The sequence below is a fragment of the Culex pipiens genome, chromosome 1, assembly GCF_016801865.2.
Source record: "Culex pipiens pallens isolate TS chromosome 1, TS_CPP_V2, whole genome shotgun sequence".
NCBI classification, from domain to species: Eukaryota; Metazoa; Arthropoda; class Insecta; order Diptera; family Culicidae; genus Culex; species Culex pipiens.
Window position 1 is genome coordinate 5,214,427 of NC_068937.1, and position 23,173 is coordinate 5,237,599.

A 23,173-nucleotide genomic window follows, 5' to 3' on the forward strand; every position below is an offset into this window, starting at 1 on the left:
TGTTACGGTAGCGGATGCTGGAGGCGTATCGAAATATGTTCGTATTTTCGGATTACCACCGGAGGTTGAGGATGATCGGATTAAGGAGGTTCTGGAAAAATACGGAAATGTTCAACAGCTGAATCGGGAGCGATACGGTGCGGAAACTGGATTCCCAATTTGGAGTGGTGTTCGTGGAGTGTTTATGGAGGTGATCGATGCGATACCAGCTCAGGTTAGGATTCAGGGATTAAACGCAAGGATTTACTACGAAGGGTTGAGTGATAAATGTTTCGTGTGTGGTTCAAAGGATCATTTAAAGGCAAATTGTAAGTATCGAGGAAAAGTGCTAGAGAATCCAACCAACTCGTCAAAAAAGGCTAGCTCATTCGCGAGTGTATTAGTAGAGTGTTTGACACCTTCCCAGCCAGACAAACCGTTGTCTGGTGGCTCAAGAGTGGAAGACAAACAACAAGTAACTCCAAAACCAGCATACACAAACGAGGGACCACCGTCTTATCCAAGTGATAAGAAACCATTCCGATTCGAGAAAGGGAAGCTAATAATAGACAAAGAATTTGCGAAATACTGGGACGACCGAGATGAATTAATACTAGAAAAAAGAGCAGCAGCAGCCAAGATACTACAGGATAAGCAAAGACAAGATGGACGCAGCGAATGATGTAAAGAACCCCATTTATTTACTTTTGTAAATATTTTAATTTTGAGCAAATAAACAGATTAAGAAAAAAAAAAAAAAAAAAAAAAAAAAAAAAAAAAAAAAAAAAAAAAAAAAAAAAAAACATGTCCATTTTGAATGACCAGCCCGCAAAATTGGGTCCTAAAATTAAGCTTAAATTTCTAATGTTATTGTACACAACGAAAGAGCTTATTTTTTTCTGAAAACTATGACCTTTTATACGACTGCAAAGGATTTAAAATTGATTTTAATTTGATTTAGTCAATTTAAAAAAAATCAACTTCCCGGCCCTTCTTGACAGAAAAGGTCCTACTTGACAGCTTGTTCCAAGGGGACCATAGTTTCACAAAATACCATATTTTTCGAAAATACTCAAATGTTCCGTTGGATACTAAACGAAGCGAAAAATGTTGTATGCTTTTTCAACTTATTAATGTTTTTTTGGAAAATACTATAAAATACAAAATACCGTATTTTGCGAAAATACTTAAATCTTCAATTTGCGTTTAAAAAAAACTAAAACGTGAAAAAGCGTAAAAATTTCGCTTCGATTGATACCCATATTATCAATCGAAGCGGAATTTGTGATGCATATTCAAATCTGGTCTTTTTTTTAAATATTGAAATTTTCACAAAATACTATATTTTTCTTAAATTGCTCAAATTTTTATTGTTTGAAATATGGGTATCAAACGAAGCGAATTTTTTACGCTTTTCACTGATTAGAGTTGTTTTTTTAAATTTAAATTTTCACAAAATTCCGTATTTCTCGAAATACTCAATTTTTTTAAAATTTACAATATGGATATCAAACGAAGCGAAATGTTGCATGCTTTTTCACATTATCACAGTTTTTTTTTAAATACCAAAAAAAAAAATCACAAAAATACAGTAAGTTTGTGATGCATATTAAAATCTGGTCTTTTTCGGAAAATACTAAATTTTTTACAAAATACAATATTATTCCGAAAATACTCAAATTCGCAAAATGTGCAATATGGGTATCAAACCAAGCGAAATTATTACGCTTTTTCACTTATTAGACTTTTATTTTGTAAAAAAAAACTAAAATTTTCAAAAAATACCGTATTTTTCGAAAATACTAAAATTTTCAAAATTTGCTAGATGGATATCAAAAGAAGCGAAATTTTGTATGCTTTTTCATCTTATTTAAGTTTTTTTATAAAAACCAAAAAAAATCACAAAATACAGTATTTTTTTCGAAAAAACTCAAATCTTCAAATTTGCAATAGGGTTAATACGAAGCGAAATTTGTGATGCACATTCAAATCTGGTCTTTTTTTTCGAAAATACTAAAATTTTCATATTTTTCCAAAAGTACTCAAATTTTTATTATTTGAAATATGGATATTCAGCGATGCGAAATTTTCACGCTTTTTCACTTATTAGAGTTGTTTATTTTTAATTAAAATTTGCACAAAATATCGTATTCTTTGAAAACACTCGAATTTTAATTATTTGAAATAAGGGTATCAAACGAAGCGAATTTTTTACGCTTTTTCACTTATTAGAGTTATTTTTTTTTTGTCAAACAAAGCGAAATGTTGTATGCTTTTTCACCTTATAAAAGTTTTTTTAAATGCCAACAAAATTCACAAAATACAGTGTTTTGTCGAAAATTCTCAAATCTTCAAATTTGCAATATGGGTATCAAACGAAGCGAAATTTGTGATGCATTTTCAAATCTGGTCTTTTTGAAAGATATTAAAATTTTCACAAAATACCATATTTTTCCGAAAGTAGTCAAATTTTTATTATTTGAAATAAGGGCATCAAACGAAGCGAAATTTTTAAGATTTTTCACTCATTAGAGTTTTTGTTTGTAGAAAAACTAAATTTTTCTCAGAGCAATTCCATGTCAAATAGGGAATCGGTTGTACCCGACCCTCTCCGATTTCAATGAAACTTTGTAGACATGTTATCCTAGGCATATATAAGCCATTTTTGTGTATATGGAGCCAGTTACACTCGATAATGACATTTGAGAAGGGCGTAGGTGTTTTAAATATTTTTGTATTTCGTAATTGAAATATTGCTGTACCTCGAAGCCGTTGCATCGTATCAAAAAGTGGTCAAAGACAAACTTGTAGGAAATTTGACGGGCTTTCCGAAAAAAATACACTGAAATAAAAAAAACACTCCACTTTTATGAGATTTTTTGATTTTTAAGTTTAAAAGTCAAATTTGAGTGTGAGCCCACGATTTTTTTTCGTTCAAAATTTTTGTGAAAATAGTCTAAGATGTTACAAAAAGACTCACGAAAAATGCAGGATGGAGCAACTCACCTGAAAAAATACAAAAATCATTTACTGAAACTGTTTTTTTGAAAAGTGCTCTAAACGTCAAAATTTTCAAAAACCGAACACGAGAGTCAATTCTCCAGACAATTTTACACAAAAGTCTCTATATTGACTATTATCCTAAGTCCAATCCTTGTGAAGTTACAGCGGGTTTAAAAATAAAAATGTTGAAAAAATAGGTTTTTTGATGGTTTTTAGCTATTTCTGTATGACAGACTTTATTTTTCAGTCTCGAAAATATTTTTACCGGAAAGCTCGTCCAATTTCCATAAGTTTGTCTTTGACCACATTTCAATTGGATAGCCCATACATATAAGCTAATTAAGCTAATTAAGTATACAGGTTACTATACTACACTGAAAAAATATCATGTTTTCAGTTATGAGCAATGTAATAAGCTTATAACTGTAAACCCATACATCCAATCGAAATGTGGTCAAAGACAAACTTATGGAAATTGGACGAGCTTTCCGGTAAAAATATTTTCGAGACTGAAAAATAAAGTCTGTCATACAGAAATAGCTAAAAACCATCAAAAAACCTATTTTTTCAACATTTTTATTTTTAAACCCGCTGTAACTTCACAAGGATTGGACTTAGGATAATAGTCAATATAGAGACTTTTGTGTAAAATTGTCTGGAGAATTGACTCTCGTGTTCGGTTTTTGAAAATTTTGACGTTTAGAGCACTTTTCAAAAAAACAGTTTCAGTAAATGATTTTTGTATTTTTTCAGGTGAGTTGCTCCATCCTGCATTTTTCGTGAGTCTTTTTGTAACATCTTAGACTATTTTCACAAAAATTTTGAACGAAAAAAAATCGTGGGCTCACACTCAAATTTGACTTTTAAACTTAAAAATCAAAAAATCTCATTAAAGTGGAGTGTTTTTTTCTTTCAGTGTATTTTTTTCGGAAAAACCGTCAAATTTCCTACAAGTTTGTCTTTGACCACTTTTTGATACGATGCAATGGCTTCGAGATACAGCAATATTTAAATTACAAAATACAAAAATATTTATAACCCTTACGCCCTTCTCAAATGTCATTATCGAGTGTAACTGGCTCCATATACACAAAAATGGCTTATATATGCCTAGGATAACATGTCTACAAAGTTTCATTGAAATCGGAGAGGGTCGAGAAAAAAGTACCTGAAAAATTCCTGTTTTGGGCTGGAATTGCTCCTCAAACCCGAGCAGACGGAAATAACTTGGTAAGGTCAGTTTTTGATATTGTGAGAAGATCGAAATATGTTATTGGGATGATCGGATTAGTTGTTAAAATAACAAAAATCAATAACAAAGATGTGTTCGAAGAATAACTTAAACTGTTATTATGTTGTTATTGCAATAACAAACCAATAACACAGAAGGAATCACGAAGGAATAACAAGATTTGTTATTTTGTGCGGAGAGGTGGAGCAGCATAATAACAAAAAATGTTATTGAACTGGTATGTCTTCATAACAAAGAAAGTTATTGTTTTGGTTTATTTGTAATTTGAAAATAAACCTGCAGTTGCCATAACTCCTCTGTACTAGTCAGGGCTGCAGAATCGGGTACCTCCAAGCGACTTTGAATCCATACTTTGAAGACAACTCCGACTCTGTATGCAGGATATGCCGTCAACGACGACTTCAGCTCTCCAAAAATACCCGACTTCACAGATTCCGACTCCAAGTAAAAGTTGCTGAAAATTTCCTCAATCCGATGCAGTCTTCGAGGTCTCACTCCAGCTCAAACTTCAACGTCAGCTCCGACTTCCTGGCTCTGGGAAAATAATAACAGTTTTTGTTATTCACTCTTCAAAAATTCTCAATAAATAAATCAATTCCGTTAGGGAATATAACAAAATTTAAAAATAAAGAACTCTCAAAAGTTAATTTTATCGGATTAATTTTAGCTTGAAACCCCATTTTATGGTGAAATAAATGACCCCGATGAAATTGTTCAAAATTATTTCATAGTTCTAGCCAATTTTAGTAAAATCCCTTGGGGTATATCAAATTCAAAAAATCAACTTTCAAAATTTCAACTTTTTAGAATAATTTTGGCTTAAGTACTACATTTCATGGCCAAAATAATTACCCCGACGAAATTGGTCAAAATTATCCCATAGTTCTAACCATTTTAAACAAAGTCCTTTAGGCCGATGCAAATATTTAAAAAAGTTTTTGTCCCTCGGCCCTGGCCGAGGTCAAGGGGGGGCAAAAAAATAAAAAAATATAAAAATTTAAATAACAAGCCATAATCTTCACATTTAAATGAAAAAAGTTTTTTAAAATGCATTTTACACTAGTTCAGATGTTTTGCAATCATTAGTTTTCAAAAAATCTAAGATCTGACAAAAACAAAAATTGTATCGAAAAAAAAGATTTTGCATCGAAAATTTTCAAAAAATCTTAAGATTTTTTAATAAACCCAAACATGCTAAAAATGATTTTAAACGCAGGAGAATGTATTTTAATTTGATTTCAGCTGGTTGCACTCGAATTTTCATTGAAATTTTGAAGTTTATTGTAAAAATATATCAAAATTTCAACTTTTCAGAATAATTTTAGCTTAAGGACCCCATTTCATGGCCAAAATAATGATCCGGCCGAAATTGGTCAAAATTATCCCATAGTTCTAGCCAATTTAAGCAAAGTCCCTTAGGGGGTATATCAAATAATTAAAAAATCAACTTTCAAAATTTCAACTTTTCAGAATAATTTCAGCTTAAGGACCCCATTTCATGGCCAAAATAATGATCCCGACGAAATTGGTCAAAATTATCCCATAGTTCTAACCATTTTAACAAAGTCCTTTAGAGGGTATATCAAATAATTAAGAAAAAAACAACATTCAGAATTTCAACTTTTCAGAATAATTTCAGGACCCCAATTCATGGCCAAAATAATGACCCCGACGAAATTGGTCAAAATTATCCCATAGTTCTAGCCAATTTAAGCAAAGTCCCTTAGGGGGTATTTCAACTTTTTAGAATAATTTTAGCTTAAGGACCCCATTTCATGGCCAAAATAATGACCTCGACGAAATTAGACAGAATTATCCCAAAGATCTAAACATATTTAATAAAAGAAAAAATAATAACAGATTGTGTTATGGACACTTAGAAACTTTTCCATTTGTGCGATTTATGGTAATTTTATTTCTAAGTAAGTATACCGAACGAATAACAAATTTTGTTATTAGGAGAGTTTTTGAAATGTATAACATTTCCTCTTATTAGCGTGTTATTAAACATTTTCAATATAATATCACTTCAATACCAAATTTTGTTATTTTATCAGAAACTGTTATTATTTTTTCTTCTTGAAGTTGAACTTCAGGATAAAATAATAACACTTTTTGTTATTTTAACAGGATTTGTTATTGAAATATTATTAATTTTGTTATTACCGTCTGCCCGGGAAAACCTTTTTTTTTAATATTTAAATTAAAAAAAATAAAATTTTAATGTTTTCAAAAAATACAATATTTTGTAAAAAATTCAGTATTTTCCAAAAACAACTACCCGGGCAGACGATTATAACAAAATTCATGCCATTTCAATAACAAATACTGTTAAAATAACAGAAAGTGTTATGGAATCTTCTTGAAAAATCAATTTTTGCATAAGGGTTTAATAACAGTTTACGTTATCATAACAAAATTTGTTATTGGTCTGATATTGGTCGACAGCCAAAACAACATGGTAATAACATTTTTGGTTATGGAAGAATACCTCCAACTGTTATTGGGATGATCGGATTAGTTGTTAAAATAACAAAAAATAATAACAAAGATTTGTTCGAAGAATAACTAAAAATGTTATTAGTCTGTTATAACAATAATAATCCAATAACAAAAAAATCATAACGATGAATAACAAATCTTGTTATAAATAACATAAAATGTTATTGGCCTAGTATTTTCAAATATCAAAAAAATGTTATTCCAAAGTTATTTCCGTCTGCTCGGGTATACAAAAATTTAAAAGGCATCCAAATGTTTCATCGTTCGATACCCATATTTCATGTTAGTTAAAATTTAGTACTTGCGAAAAATACAGTATTTTGTAATTTTTTTTTTTGTATTTTCCAAAAAAGGACTCTAATAGTTTGAAAATGCATCCCCGAGCAGACGGAAATAACGTGGGAATAACATTTTTGATAATTGAAAATACTAGGCCGCTATTAGATTTTTATTGTAATAACAGACTAATAACATTTTTAGTTATTCTTCGAACAAATCTTCGTTATTATTTTTTGTTATTTTAACAACTAATCCGATCATCCCAATAACAGTTGGAGGTATTCTTCCATAACAAAAAATGTTATTCTAAAGTTGTTTTGGCTTTCAACCAATATCAGACCAATAACAAATTTTGTTATGATAACATAAACTGTTATTGAACTCTTATGCAAAAATGGATTTTGCAAGAATATTCCATAACACACAAATACTGCTAATGTTATTGGAATGGCATGAATTTAGTTATAACCATCTGTTCGGGTCGTTTGATATTGCAAATTTTGAAAATTTGAGCTTTTTAGAAAAAATACGGTACGGTTTGCATGAGAATAAGCAACAACAAGTTCAAACTTTCAATATGGTTACCCGCCCTTTATCGTATTGGTCCAGAGATTTGACGATTGCTGGGAATGTTGTACAAGAACGATCCCTTACCAGTGAAATATTAAAAAATAGCTTTAGTTTTTTTTAGGGAATTTCGAAGCACATGACGCTACACCATTGCAGTTTATATTTGTCATTGATACACCTTTTATTTAAATTCATCTGATAATGATAATACAATACACGTGCAATTTTTTAAACACATTTTCTAGAAAGGAATTTAGGAAAAGTGGCTTTATGTACAAAAACCAAACAGAAAAAAATGCACAATTTACACAAAATTAAAAACAAAAAAAAAAGTAAGTGGAATTCAATTGTTTGTTTTTTTAATCATCAAACTATCTAATGACTCTTCCGGTTGCATTTTCTCCTCAAAACTTTTATTCATATTTCCTACTAAACTTCTCAGTTTTCTATCGTTTCGGTACTCTGCCAGAGCCGATCTTCATTCTTCTTTCCACACAGCTTCATCGCCAATTCTGAGACTTTTTCGCGACATTCTTCCCTTCGGCGAGGATCGGGGCGAGTTGCTGGAGATAAAAAATAACAACATTAAACAAAAAGTACAGATTTCAAAGCGCTTGTCAGTGGTCAATCAAAGGTTTTACCAAACTCGGGGCAAAATAAGTCACTGAAGTTCGGAAAGTAGGAAGTTCGGGTCGTTTTCTATTCGTAAAGTTGTGAATGTGTGTCGTGTGAAATTCGTTTCGCTCTCTCTCTCTCTCTAAAACACAAAAAATATAACACTTATATAAACACGTAGTAACATCCGGTCACTTTTGTTTTCTTTCGCTAAGCTATTTTTCTCGTTTAGTCCTGCTTTTCTGGGTTTGTTTTGTTTTGTAAGTTGGAGAACACACCTTTTCAGTGATTGGAATATATTGTTGGCCTATGAAGGAAACGCGACACAATGCGACTGGTTCCTATTATATTTTTTTCTAATCTAATTTTGTTTGCAATATTTCTACGTGTCGGATTTTTTGCCCAAAATCCAGTTGATTAGTACGGACGAGGCGCTCTGCTGTTGCGCGTGCTGCTGCTGGTTAGGAGAGGACGATTCCGAGGGTGCTGAAAAATAATAATAATTTATTAAACAAATTTGTGCATTTTAATTAAATTTCGACAAATCGAAAAAGCCTCAGAATTGATAAAGAATTAAATAATAAATTTTATAAATAAGAATTTAATTTTAAATTTTGGAAATATTTTATATACATGTCTTTATTTTCTATTCATTTTAGGATGTTTTGCATTTTTGCATTCATTTTAATGTAATTTTTAAATAATGAATTTAATAATATTGAAAAAGTTTTTCAGAAACTAAGAAATTTTAGGTTAGAAATCGAAATTTAAAAGTGTTGTTTGTATTTAAATTTTGAGTTTTTAGAGTACTTTTTAAAAAAATTTAAGTTTAAAAAAAATAGTTCTTTTTTATTTTTATTTTCAAACCTAAACTTTTAAAGTTTTGAGTTATTTTTTTTTAATTTTGAATTTTTAGAGTTTCAAATATTTAGATTTTTTAATACCAGATATTTATTTTGGACTGTTATATTTTTGAATACGACTTTTAACTTTTAAGAAAATAATTATTTTAACGAATTTTAAGAAAGTAAGCTTTTCTGATAAATTGAAGATTTTTGAGTGGAAATTTTGACTACCTATTTGAAGATTTTAATTTGAAGACTAAGATATCAGGATGGTATACTGTTAATTTTGAAATATTTCGACGTGTATTTCAGAATTAAGACAAACTTTGAATTATTTTTTTTTTTCATTTTTGTAATTCTAAGTTTTTGTTTTTTTTAAATAATAGTTAGGGTAGACTCCAAGTTTATAAAACTTTGAAATTAAGATTTTTGTTGTTTGCCATGTTAGGGTGGTCCAAAAAAGAATCATTTGCGTTTTTTTTTTGCAAAAACCACCTTTGAAAAAAAAACCATATTAAACTCCACACAATTTCAATTGATTTGAGCCTGACCTGACATTTGAAAAGGTCAAATGCTGTTTTGAATGAGAAAACTAGATTTTTCGATGGCAAATCAACTTTTTTAACTAAAAATTACTTAAATTTTGAAATTTATGGCTACCAAAAGTGGCGTCTTTCAATTCCGGAAATTAAAAGCTTTTTTAATCAGCCTTTATTTGCATCCAAGCGAGCTCAAATCAATTAAAATGGCGCGAAGTTATGGATTTTTTTTAATTTGTATTTTTTTGCGAAAATCGAAGAATATTACAATTTTTTGGACCACCCTAACACGGCGTAGGTCACTCTATCGAGCAAACAAAAAAAAGACTAAAATTTCAAAGTTTTATAAACCTGAAATCCAAACCCTAAATATTTTAAATTTTTAAGATCAAATATTTCAAAAGCCTTCAAATCTGAAAATCTGAAAAATTCAGAAACTAAAATTTGTTTTTAAATCTTAAATTTCTTAAAAATACTCGTCGAATCCTGAAATCTGAAAGTCTTCAAATTAAAATATTTAATTAAGTAGTCAAAATTGAATTTCCATTCAAAATGCTTCAATATGACATTAAAGCTTACTTTCCTAAAATTCGTAAAAATAATAATTTTCATAAAAGTTAAAAGTCAAAACTTCTTCAAAAATATAAAAGTAAAAAAAAATAATATAAACAAACCAATACAGATCTAATTATTTTGCTAACACCAATTTTGGGCTCGTTCGATTTTTTTTTTATTTGAAAAATTATGTTTTCGTGTGGAATTGCTGAATATTTAGATAAATAATATTATTATTTTTTTTTAATATTACAGGCTATTAATTTTGTAAAAAAAGATTATGAGGGTTTTCGATTTGAAGGTGCATTTTAGAATTCTTTGAAATTTTGGAAACGTTTAGAGCGCGAACCAAAAAAATATTGGCTTTAAACATTTTTGGATTGAACATTTTAAAAGCATAGATTTTTAATATTTCTTAATTTAAATATTATTTTTCTATTTTTTTATTTTAGAATTATTTTTTGAAAGGTATATAATTCAATTTAATGATTTTAATTTCTACAAATGTTACCTTCATATTTGCGGATTAAAAACAAAGTTTTTAAACTCATCTAGAATTTATGGATTTTAAGAGTTTTTTTAATTTCAATTTTTTTAACTTTTTGTTATTGAAAAAATATGTTTAATCTTTAAATTCTAGAATTATATAGATATTTAAGTACATTTTTTATACCTGGATTTAATTTTTTAAATTTAGGCCATTGCAAATTTATTTTCAAGTCTAACAATCCAAATAAGATTATCTGAAGTTAAATTTTTCAAGAACTTCGGAATCCGGAAATTTGCATAATCGAGTCTGAACTTTGTTTTTTTGTGAGTTTGATTTTCAATTAATCTATTAGGCCGTTGTAAATATTTTTTTAAAGTCTCATTAATTTCCAAAATATTGAAATTTTTTTTTGCTGTTCTGTGCTTTGATATTTTCAGAAATTGAAAATATTTTAAACGATCCCAAACTGTTAATGCACAACATAGGTACATACACGATTGTTTTGAGTTGTTTAGATTTCTAATTCCAAAAAAGATTTTGTTTTGGAAAATACAATTTTTGCCTCCCGATTTTTCGACCAAACTTTGAAACATATTTGCAACGGCCTATTTAAAAATAGTTTAGATTTTCAAAATATTTTTTAGAAAGATTCTTGAAATTATTTTTTTTAAATAGCTTTTTATTCATTTTTTTACTATTTTTTTAAATGTGTTTATGGATTTTTAATTTAAAACTTAAGAATATAAGTTATAATTTTTGTTGGAGATTTTTTTTTATTTCGGATTTTTTTCCCTGCATTTTAAATTTAGAGGAAAGAAGGCATTAGATTGTAGTAGAACCAAAAAAAAAAAATGCTGAAGCATTTGAAGAAATTCGTAAAAGCAAAGGCAAAGCGTAGATTGTACAACTTTTTTTTTTGAGTATGATATATTGATATTTTAGGATATTATTATGTCAGATTAAAAAAATTATATAGACATTTGAAATGTTAAGATGTCATAATTTGAGTCAATTCATATTTCAGATTTTTATCTTTAGTTTTTTCGATATGAGGTATTTTTTTTAATTTCAGATTTTTACAATCTATGCTTTTTAGGTCATTAAGATTGAAAGTTTTTTTTCATTTTTTTTTTTATTTTTATGTATGAAGATATATGAACTGAGTATTTTTGTAAATATTGTTTTACTTTTAATTTTATTAGTATTATATCTCCGTTTGTTAATTCATCTAAAGGATCTATTACAGCTTTCGGCAAACTCGCTAACAAGGCAAAATGTATGCAGGCTGACGTTTGTACAAACAAATCCAGGCAAACAAACAAAGCAGGCAAACTGTCAAAAAGTGCGTGTTTGGTTGTTTGCTTGCCGTAGTGTAATAGCTCCTTAACTCTTTCCACGTATCACATATTTGCATCCATCATTTTTAAAATTGGAAAATGGCCAAATTATAAAAACAATCCACAATTTTTAAATTTAAATATTTTGAATTTGATACGAAATTCTAAAAAAATCGACTGACTTTACACTTTATTTATTTTTTTAACCTAACCACTCAAATATTTCGAAAAAAATCCCAACTCACCTCCCACGCTACCCCCGGTTATCCTGGCGGCCGCCTCCAGCGGCATGTTGGCCAGATCGCGCTGTATCAGCGCCAGCTGCCGGTGCCGCTCCTGACGATCCTCCTGCTGGCGCTTATCCCGCGAATGCCCAATCGAATGCAGCTCCGACAGCTTGCTCGACAGCTCCTCCGGAACGGTCGTCGTCGTCGCCGCACCGATTCCAGACTCTTGCACGATCTGCTGGAGGGATTTTTCCGGGGTGGTCGTCTTGGACAGGTCACTCGAGTCGCCGGAAGCTTCTGGAAGATAATTAGGGTTGAGTGGGTTTTTTGACGAAAGAGAACCTAGGACTTACCTCCGACTGGTGCGTTGAACTTCCGCTTGAACTCCTCCTGCAGTCGCAGCGCGTTCGACAGCCTCAACTGGAGAGCGTCCCGCTCTTCTAGAAGATTCCTGAGTTCCAGTTCCAGCTCCTCGCAGCGCATGTCCCGCTGGTAGATCATGTACAGCGCGAGTTCCAGCTCCGATCGCGGCACCTTGTCGCCGTTGTCGACCGGCTTCGGTTCGCTCGTGACCATGTTCATCGCGTGCTTGACCGCGAACGGATCGACCTGGGCGGCTAGCCGCGCGTACTCCGCACTCCGGATCGCCAGCTGCTCCTTCAGCGTCACGATCTCCAGCTCCTGCGCTTCCAGCGCTTCCTTCATCTGCACGATCGCGGCGGGTTCCGCCGCCGCTTGCGGCGGATTTGGGTTCTGACTCTGTAGTCGCTCGATCTCCTCGCGTAGACTCTTCTCGATCACGGTGAACTCGGCCTCTCGCAGGTCTACGTGCTGCTTCCAGCTTTCCGCGACCTGCGCGCCACGTTCCTCGACCACGTGCTGCCAATGAGCGTCCCGCTGCTCGAGCGTGATCCGGTAGTTCGCTTCCAGATCGGCTCGCTCCTTCTGGAGCTTCTGAAGCTGCTTCCGGATGGTTTCGTCTCCAGCTTGCTCCTTGGAAGCGGTAGGAGTCGACTGTTCCGAACTGCTCGAGCTCGCCGCGCTCTGCTTGAGCGTCTCCAGTGAAGCTTTGAGCGCTTCGATCTCGATGTTCTTGGCGTCCAGTTCCAGGACGATGCCCTTCATGCGATCCTCGAACTCCAAGCTCGCGATCACTTGATCGTTCAGCACTTGCAGTTCCTGCTCCATCTGGTGCTTCTCCTCCAGCAGGTCCCGGTTTGCTCGCTCCAGCTCTGCTAGCTTAGCGCTCTTGTCGTCCTCCGGACGACTTCCCGCTAGTTCCTTCGTGATCTGCAGCGTCAGGTTGCTCTGCAGATCCTGGTGTTCGGACTGTAGCTGCTGCAAGCGCGCTTTCAGCGCGGATATCTCCTGGTTCTTGCCCAGGATCTCCTGCACCAGCGACTGCGTCTGATCTTCCCGAGCTTGCTGCTCGATCCGCTCGCTCAGGTGTACGATCTCCGCTTCCTTGTACTGAAGTTGCGCGCTCAGCTGCTGAACCTGCTCTTGTAGCTTGACTTCCTGCTCGGAGTTCTGGAACAAGCTCTCCGATCGCATGCTCTCGATCTGCTGGGTAAGTTCCGTGTTCCTACCCATCAGCTCCTTCAACTTCTGACTCAGCTCGACCGTTTCCTGGCTCTTCTGCTGGTTCAGACTCTCCAGGCTGGTCTTGATCGTGCGCGAGTCCTGCGACAGCCCGTCAATCTTCTCGATCAACTCCTGGATCTCGCCGTCCTTCTGCGCGACTCGCTTCTCCAGGATCTCCACGTTCGCCTTCTCCTCCTCCAGCAGTGCCTGCAACTCCTCGTTGTCAACGCGTAGATCGTCCACTTCCTTCCTCAGCTCTTCCACCTCCGCGCTTGTAACCTGACCGGCTTCCACCACCGCAGGCTTCACCTCCTTCTCCGTACTATCGTCTCCCCAGTCCTCCAGCTGCTGCAGCTTCCCGCTAAGCTCGCGGATCTTCGCCAGCTGAACCTCGATCTGCCCGTCCTGACGTTCCTTCATCTCGGCAAACCGATCGTTCGCCGCCGTCAGCACGTCAACCCGCTTAAGCAGCGACTCCCGCTCCGCTTGAACCTCCTTCAACTTCCCCTCCAGCCCCCTTACCTGCGCGTTCAACTCCTCCTGGATCGCCAGATCCAGCTCGCTGGTCTCGATCGAGGCCGACCTCCGCTGCTCCAGACTCTCACTCTTCGCCTTGTACTCCTTCACCTTCTTCAGCAACTTCCCCGACTTGACCTTCAGCTCCGTGATCTCCTGCTGCAGCCGCTCCTTCTCCAGCTCCAGCTGCCGGATGTAGTCGTCACGCTCGCTCGACTTGCGCTGGTGTTGCTCCTCGAGCAACGCTTCCTCGCCTCCCCAGCAGTCCTCCTCGTCCAGCTGGAACGCCTTCTTCGGCTGGATAATCTCCTCGAAGACCTCCGCCGCTGGTTGCGCCGCAACCCCGCCAAAGAACGAAGCCGTCGTCGTTGCTTCGAGCTGTCCGACACGGGCTTCCGTTTCGGTCAGGGTGCTCGCTAGGCGCTTGATGCGGTCGGATTTGTCCTGGAGTTCCTGCTGGAGCGAGGCGTTCTGCGCGCGGACAATGTCCAGCTCGTCTTGGAGCTGCAGGAAGGTGTCGCGATCTTGCTGGAGCGATTCGTTGAGTTGCTTTAGGTTGCTCAGTTCGTGCTGTAGTTGCTGTAACGGTTCGTTGGAAAATTATTAAGCATAGTTAATTTAGTAAATTTAGTCTTATTTTTTTGTAAAATTAGTAAATTTCGTATAATAAGTAAAATTTGTGAATCTTGTATTTTTGAAAATTTGGGAAAAAATATATGAATGTAAATTTTCAAAATTAACTTTATTTTTAAATTGGTAAATTTTAATAATTTACTAATTTAGTAAATTTGGATTTAGTTAATTTATCAAAATAAGTATAGTAAGTTAAAATTGGCAAATTTAGTATTTTTTTAATTTAAAAGTTTTTTTGTATTTTGTTAATTCAGAAAAAAATTATTTAGTTTATCAAATTTAAAAAAAATATCAAATTTTTCAATTTAGTAAATTTGACAATTTATCAAATTTTGTAAATCAATCAAATTAAGTCACTTTATCAAATTTAGTAAATTTATCAAATTAAGTCAATTCATCAAATTTAGTTAATTTATTAAATATAGTAAATTTATCAAATTACGTAAATTTATCAAATTGAGTAAATTTATCAAATTTAGTAAATTTATCAAATTAAGTCACTTTATCAAATTTAGTAAATTTATCAAATTAAGTCAATTTATCAAATTTAGTAAATTTATCAAATTAAATCAATTTATCAAATTTAGTTAATTTATTAAATATAGTAAGTTTATCATGTTTAGTCAATTTATCAAATTAAGTCAATTTATCAAATTAAGTAAATTTATCAAATTTAGTAAATTTATCAAATTAAGTCAATTTATCAAATTTTGTTTATTTTTTAAATATAGTAAATTTATCATATTTTGTCAATTTATCAAATTTAGTATATTTATCAAATTCAGTAAATTTATCAAATTAAGTCAATTTATCAAATTTAGTCAATTTATTAACTATAGCATGAGCATGAGCATGAGAGACCACCCATGGTTGTCCTTCTCCGTTGCTGAACAGGACCGTAATATCCCATCAGCACAACTGGTCTCACGCTTCAACGATCAAATGATGATTCCCTTATCAACAGCATTTAGTCAATTTATTAACTATAGTAAATTTATCAAATTCAGTAAATTTATCAAATTCAGTAAATTTATCAAATTCAGTAAATTTATCAAATAAAGTCAATTTATCAAATTTAGTAAATTTATCAAATTAAGTCAATTTATCAAATTTAGTAAATTTATCAAATTTGAAAATTTATCAAATAAAGTCAATTTATCAAATTAAGTTAATTTATTAAATATAGTAAATTTATCAAATTTAGTCAATTTATTAAATATAGTAAATTTATCAAATTCAGTAAATTATCAAATTCAGTAAATTTATCAAATTCAGTAAATTTATCAAATTTAGTAAATTTATCAAATTTAGTAAATTTATCAAATTTAGTAAATTTATGAAATTTTAAAAATTTAGTCAATTTATCAAATTTGGCCAATTTATTAAATTCAGACAATTTTTCAAATTTAGTCAATTTATAAAATTTAGTAAATTTGTCAAATGTATCAAATTCAGTAATATTATCAAATTTAAGTAAAATAGTGAATTGTGTAAATTATTAAATATAATAAATTAGGTAAAAACAATAATTCTTTGTAAATTAAGGATATTTGTTTTTCTTTTGTACATTTCGTATTTTTGTAAATTTTGTATTTTTGTAAATATATCAATCAAAATAAATTATTTCTTATTTTTGTATTTTTTTTTTTTTCAAATTCTGTAGAATTTCGGAATTTAAATAAATTTGCCAAACTCAGTAAAATTTGTGAATTTTGGCTTCGTTTTTTGTTTTTAATTCGATAAATTTGGTATTTTGTTTTTGTGAATTAATTTGACTAAAAAATTTTATGTAATTTCAGAATACAATTAAGTTAACAAATGAATTTTGTAAATATAATAAATATATAATAAATCAGCTTAAAAAATTCTTTGCAAATTTAGGAAAATTTAGTTTTTTGTAGTTTATTATTTTGGTAACTTTCTTGTTTTTATAAATTTCGATTTTTTGTGAATAATTATTTTATATGTCATTTATTTATTATTTTATATGTCAATTTTAACATTTGAGATTTTTTAAATTTTTGCTAATTTTGAGATTTAAGTAAATTTGTTAAACTCAGTAAAATTTGTGATTTTTTTGTAATTTTGTTTTTGTGAATTTAGTTAACAAATGAATTTGCTAACATATTAAATATAACAAATTAAGTAAAAAAGCTCTTTGTAAATTTAGGAAATTTCGTTTTTTGTGAATTTAGTATTTGTTTAATTTTGATTTTTGTAAATTTCGAATTTTTGTAATTATATCAATCAAAATAAATAAATTTAAATTTTTTGCAGATTTTGAAATTTTTGTTGATTTTGAGATTTAAGTAAATTTGTTAAACTCAGTATTTTTTTAATGGTAAATCAATATTTTTCAAAAATTAACTAAGCATTTTTGAAATTTCGTATTTTGGTACATTTCGATATTTTCAAAATTTCGCATTTTTGTAAATATATCAAAATAAATCAATTTAGCATTTTTGGAAATTTTTAAATTATTGTCTATTTTAAGATTTTAGTAAATTTGGTAAACTTAGTAGTAAGATTTGTATTTTTATTTTTGTAAATTTAGTTAGCTAATATTTTTTTTTGTGAATTTTGTTATGTAAGAAAATAAAGTAAGTTTTTTTTTTATTTTTATAAAAAGACCAAAGTTTGTTTTTTTTTTTGAAAATTTTTAAAACTTTGTAAGTTCTGTGAACTTAGGTAATTTATTACAATAGCAGATAAGTACTTTTTGTACTTTGAGTAAATTGGACTTTTTATTTTTGCAAACTTCAAGACTTGGTAAATTTTGTAAATTAAATGAATTTTTAGTAAATATAGTATTTATCAGTACATGTATTTTTTTATTTTTTTTTTAAATTGTAAATTTTGTGAATTTTGGTAATTTATAGTTAGTTAATTCAGAAAATAATGTAAATTTAGCAAATTTAAAAAGTTTAGTATACAGGACAATTTTAGTAAATTTTGTATTTTCGTAAATTTTCTCAATTATGATAAATTTTAGAATTTAGTAATATGTGTAATATTAGTAAATTTTGTAAACATTGTTAGTTTAGAAAATAAAGTAAATTTTGTATACAAACAAAATTCTGCATCAAGGTAAATTTTGTAAATTTCCTATTTTTGTAAAAAGGCTGAAGTTCGTATTTTTGAAAACATTAAAGAAGTTGTAAATTTTGTGAGCTTAGTTTTAATTTATTTAAAATTAGTAAAACTTAATTAGTTCAGACAACAACATAATTTTCCCAAAATCAATAATTTATGTGCCAAATTTATGGCAAATTTCGTATTGTAAATTTTCTATGTTTTTATTTTTTTTACTAAATGTAGTAATATGTAGAAATTTCGTATTTTGTAAAATGGCTAAAGTTTGTATTTTATGAAAATTAAAATTGTGTGACGTTAGTTAATTTATTCAAAATACAAAAGTTTAATTAGTTCAAAAATTAAGTAAATTTTGCAAATTTATTAAATTGTATAACTAGGTAAATTTAGTAGTTTAACAAAGTTTTGAAATTAAAAAATAGTAATATTTGTAAAATAAGTTAATTTAAGAAATTTAGCTGCTGTATTACTAAATTTACAGGTAAGTCTAGTAAATTGTTTTTTTTTTGTAAGATGGCTAAAGTTTGTGTCTTTGAAAATTCAAAAATTTTGTATTTTTTTTAAACTTAGTTAATTTATTAAAAATAGTAAAATTTGTGAAATTTTGTTCGTTCAGAAAATAAAGTAAAAATGGCAAATTTTATATATCTTGTATTCAGGTAAATTAGAAAATCAAGTAAATTTTTAAAGTTTTATATTTTATTAAATTTGTAAAGTTAGTGATTTTTTAACAAAAATTAGTCTAGTAAATATACAGAAATCTTATTTCTATAAATTTGTAGATAAAATATATTGAAAGATCAGTGATCAATTTGGTAAAATTTGGAAAAATTAGCAAATTTTATGTTATGTTTTGTAATTTTAAGATTTAAATATTTTGAAAAATAATACACACATTTACCTCTCTCTCCAAATCCGTCCTCGTCTGCTCCAACTCGTTGTGCTGCTGCAGGCTGTTCAGGGCTTCCTTCAAGCTCTTCTGCTCTGCTAGGAACTGTTGATTTGTGGTGCTGAGTTGTTCGACCTCTTGCCGTAGCGAGCCCACCTGGTTGTCTTGATGTTGCTGGTTCGACGCTCTAAGTTGCTCAAGTTCAGTCTCCTTCAGTTGCTGTTGTCTGGTGTTTTCTTCCAGCAGTCTCTCGACTTCTTGTCGTAGCTGACTTATCTGGTTGTCGCCTTGCTGCTTCGTCTGCACTAGATTCTCGATCTCCTGCTTTAGTTGATCTTCTTGCTGCTTCTGTTGCTGATTCGTCTCCAACAGCTTCTCCACCTCCCGCCTAAGTTCCCCAACAACCTCGTTCTGCTCTTCCAGCTTCTGCTGCAAGCTTCCGTTCAGCTCCTGCAGCTGCAGCAGCTGCCTCACCTGATCCTCGATCCGCTGGCACTGCTCCACGCTCGCCGCCTTCAACTTGGCCAACTCCTCGTCCACCGCGCAGTCCTGGCTGGGTGCCGCATGCTGTGACCCAGCGACGGCCGTAGCAAACATCGGTTCCTCGACCGACACGCTCGGCTTGCACTGGTAGGTCACCTTCGGCACCACCAGCTCTTCAAACACCGGCGCCGTCGAGTCGGTGAAGAAGGAGGACACCGACGGAGCAGCCGAATCGGCTTCCCACTTCTCCAGCTGCTCTTCGAGCACGCTCGCTCGCAGCTGCTCGGCTTGCAGCGTCGCGGCAATGTGCTTCAGCTTGGAAGCCTTCTCGGCGATCTCGTAGCTGAGCGAGGAATTTTGCGCTCGCAGGATGTCCAGCTCGTCCTTTAGCTGGTGGAACTCGTCGTCGTGATCGGTGATCGCGGCAAGCTTCGCTTGCAACTCTTCAATTTGAGCTCGGAGTTGGCCGACTTCGTCGACTTCCGGAACTGCCGAAACTTCCTGGTGAGCTTGCTGGGTTACGACGGGTTCGTCCCATCCCCAACCATCACCAGCGGAGTCGAACAGGGAGATGGCAGTAGATTCCGGCTGACCAGCAAAGAACTGAGACGTTCCAGCAATAGGTTCCGCTTGCATGGTAGGGAACAGCTGCTTGCTCATCGCTTCCAGTTCGGAACTCTTTTTCTCCAGCTGCTGCTCGAGCGCTTCATCCCTCTTCAAACTCTGCTCCAGCGCTTCCAGCTGCCTCTTCAACTCCTCCAAATCCCCGTCAGCTTGCAGCTTCCCAGCTCGTAACCCCAAAATCTCCTCCTCCTTCAGCTCCAGCAAACCCTTCAGCTTCCGCATCTCGTTCTGAACCTGCACCTGGTCGTCGGTCTGGTTCTGGCTGAGCTGCGTCCGGATCGCTTCCATGTCGGCGATCTGCTGCTTCAGCGCCTGGATCTCGCACTGGTGGTTCTGCACCAGGGTCTCGCACTGACCGCGGAGGTTCTCCAGCTCCGTCTGGTCCTGCACGATCTGCATCCGCAGCTCTTGCAGCTCGTTGCTGTCCTGGGTCAGGCTTTCGTTTTGCATTCGCAGCCAGGTTACCTGAAAAAGGATTGGAAAAAGTTAGTCTGAGTTTTCACTTTAATTGTTGCAAACGATCGTTGGATTTGAAAATATTGAGAGTCCTCTCTTCAAGTATTTAAAAAATTAAGAATATTTGTAATGTTCTAAAACTTCTAAAATTCTCAAAATTAATAAATTTTATAAAATAAATAAAATTCATAATTTATGAATTTTATGAATTATACAAATTTTATATATATATATAAAATTCTAAAAATCATCAAAAAATCCATTATTTAAAATAATAAATTGCTTTAAGTTAAAAAATAAAATTCTTAAAATTCTTTAAATGCTCAAAATTCTTCAAATTTTCAAATTATTTCAAATTCTCAAAATTCTTTAAATCCTTACAATTCTTCGAATTCCCAAAATTCTTTAAATACTCAAAATTCTTAAAATTCTTTAAATTCTCAAAATTCTTTAAATTCTAAAAATTGTTTACTTTCTTTAAATTCTCAAATTTTTAAAAATTCTTTGAATGTCCAAAACTGTTTAAATTCTTGAAATATACAAAATCTTTCAAATGTTAAAATTATTTTTTTTAATATTTAAAATTCTTAATTTAAAGAATTCCCAAAATTCTTTAAAATTTCACATTTCTTTAAATTCCCAAAATTCTTTGAATTCCCAAAATTCTCAAATTTCTTCAGATTCTTTAAATTCTCAAAATTATCAAAATTCTTAAAATTATCAAAATTCTTAAAATTATCAAAATTCAAAAAAATCTTTAAATTTTCAAAATTGCTCAAATTCTCAAAATTCTTTAAAAAAAAAAGAAAAAATATAAATTGCTTAAAGTTAAAAAAAATTGTCTAAAATTCTTAAAATTCAAAAAAAAATCTTTCTCTAAACATTTAGAAAATTAAAAAATATATACAATTCTTAACATTATTAAAATCCTGAAAAAATAAATAAATTAAATAGGTGAACAGCATCTAACTCCATCGTGATTTCTAGTGTTGCCATATCATCACTTTGACGTTCAATTTCAGCTCAGTCCAACAGAAATCGAGTGATAAATAGCTCAATAGGAAGTGAGCAAGCATGTTTCTATCAACAGTTTTACAAAATAAGTTGTTTAAATAGTGAAAATCAGCAAATTGGATGGAGTTAGGAGCGAGTGCTTAACCTGCCAAACATACGAGAAATGAATAAATGAAAATTCATCAAAATTCTCAAAAAATCTTTCATTTTTTAAATTTATAAAATTATTAAACTTTAAAAAACAATCATTAAAATCCTGAGTATTTCAATATTTCCAAATACCTGAAATCTTGTCATCAAGATTAAAAAAAATTCTGAAATCATAAAAAATCTCAAAATTCGCAAAAAAAAACTAAAAAAGCACAAAAATATCCGTAATCTTAAAATTTGGAAAATTCTTGAACTTCCGAAAAATTCTTCAAGTTCTCAAATTTCTTTAACGGGCACATCAACCGGAACTTTTTCACCAAGATTTTTGTTACAATATTGGAATAAGAAAACAACAACCCTTAAGATCTTAAAAAATTAAAAAAAAAATCCGTAAAAAATCTTGGAAAATCTTTAACTTGTTAAAAAATCTTTAATTTTAGAAAAAATCTTAAAATTTGTTATGTTTATTTTTCTAATTTTCATAAATTTTTAAAGTTTAGCAGTCGTAAAATTCCTAAACATTTTAAAATTCTTAAAATTATTCAAACTTTTTAAAATTCGTTGAAAAAAATCTATCAATTTTTGAAATTGTTTAAATTGTTAAAATTCTCGATAAAGTAAAAATTCATAAAATTGTTCAAATTGTTGAAACTGTTTGAAAAGGGTCAATTTTTTTAAAATCGAAAAAAATGAAGGTGGTAAAATTTTTAAGAGTTCAATATTTTTTTTAGAAAATTCAATATTGAAAAGTTCTTAAGATGTTTAATAACCATTAAACTTTAAAAAAAATAAAAAAATTTGAAATTTAAAAATCTGATACTTTTTTTAAATTTCTTAAAATAGCTAAATAAAATCAGATTTTATGCAAAATTATTAAATTTCACAAAATTTATAAAATTAAAAAATATTCTAAAACTCCCAGATTTGAATGTAAAAAAATGCTTTACTTCAATTATTTCTATTCTAAAATTGGTTAAAAGTAATATTGTTAAACATACTGGTATCATAAACATTGTAAAACATGTTTAAGATGTTAAAAGTGTTAAAAAGTGATTATACCCTGAAATTATGGCATTTTTTTAAATCATAAAAACTCAAATTTTTATAATTCTTATAAATTATGGTTTTTTGAATAAAAAAAAAAACAAAAAAAAATCGTTTTTTTAAAGAAATTCTTTATTATTAAAATAAATTCCAAAATCAGAAAAAATATAAAAAATTACATTTTAAAACAAATTCTTATAATTTAAATGTTTTTAACTGTAAATTTTTAGATAAATTTAAAAATTTAAATTCTGCAAAATATATAAAATCTGAATGTTCGAAAATGTTTAGTTTACTTTCTGGATTTGGATATTTATAAATTCATAAAATCAAAAACTCAAATTTAAAAACATTTAAACAACATGAATAGCCTTTTTTAATAAAAAATGTTTCTGGTGGAAACGGGATGACGTTTTCTTCAAAACAAAATGACTCCAGAAACCTTAGAAATACTGTCAAGTGATAGTTCGCAAAAAAATCAACTTCCCGTAAAT

General features: G+C 31.4%; 1 protein-coding gene across 1 annotated transcript in view; it reads right to left on the minus strand.

Moving 5' to 3' along the window:
• Window positions 1-7,741: 7,741 nt before the first annotated feature.
• The window catches only part of LOC120424026 (protein lava lamp-like), a 30,213-nt gene continuing 14,781 nt past the window's right edge, over window positions 7,742-23,173 (minus strand). Inside the window, exons 6-9 of the mRNA XM_052706655.1 lie at window positions 18,921-20,480; window positions 12,547-14,872; window positions 12,212-12,490; window positions 7,742-8,686 (exon numbers count right to left, since the gene is read on the minus strand). Of these exons, the coding sequence (XP_052562615.1) occupies window positions 8,583-8,686; window positions 12,212-12,490; window positions 12,547-14,872; window positions 18,921-20,480 (4,269 nt within the window). The 3' untranslated portion in view covers window positions 7,742-8,582. The remainder of the gene's footprint in view (window positions 8,687-12,211; window positions 12,491-12,546; window positions 14,873-18,920; window positions 20,481-23,173) is intronic.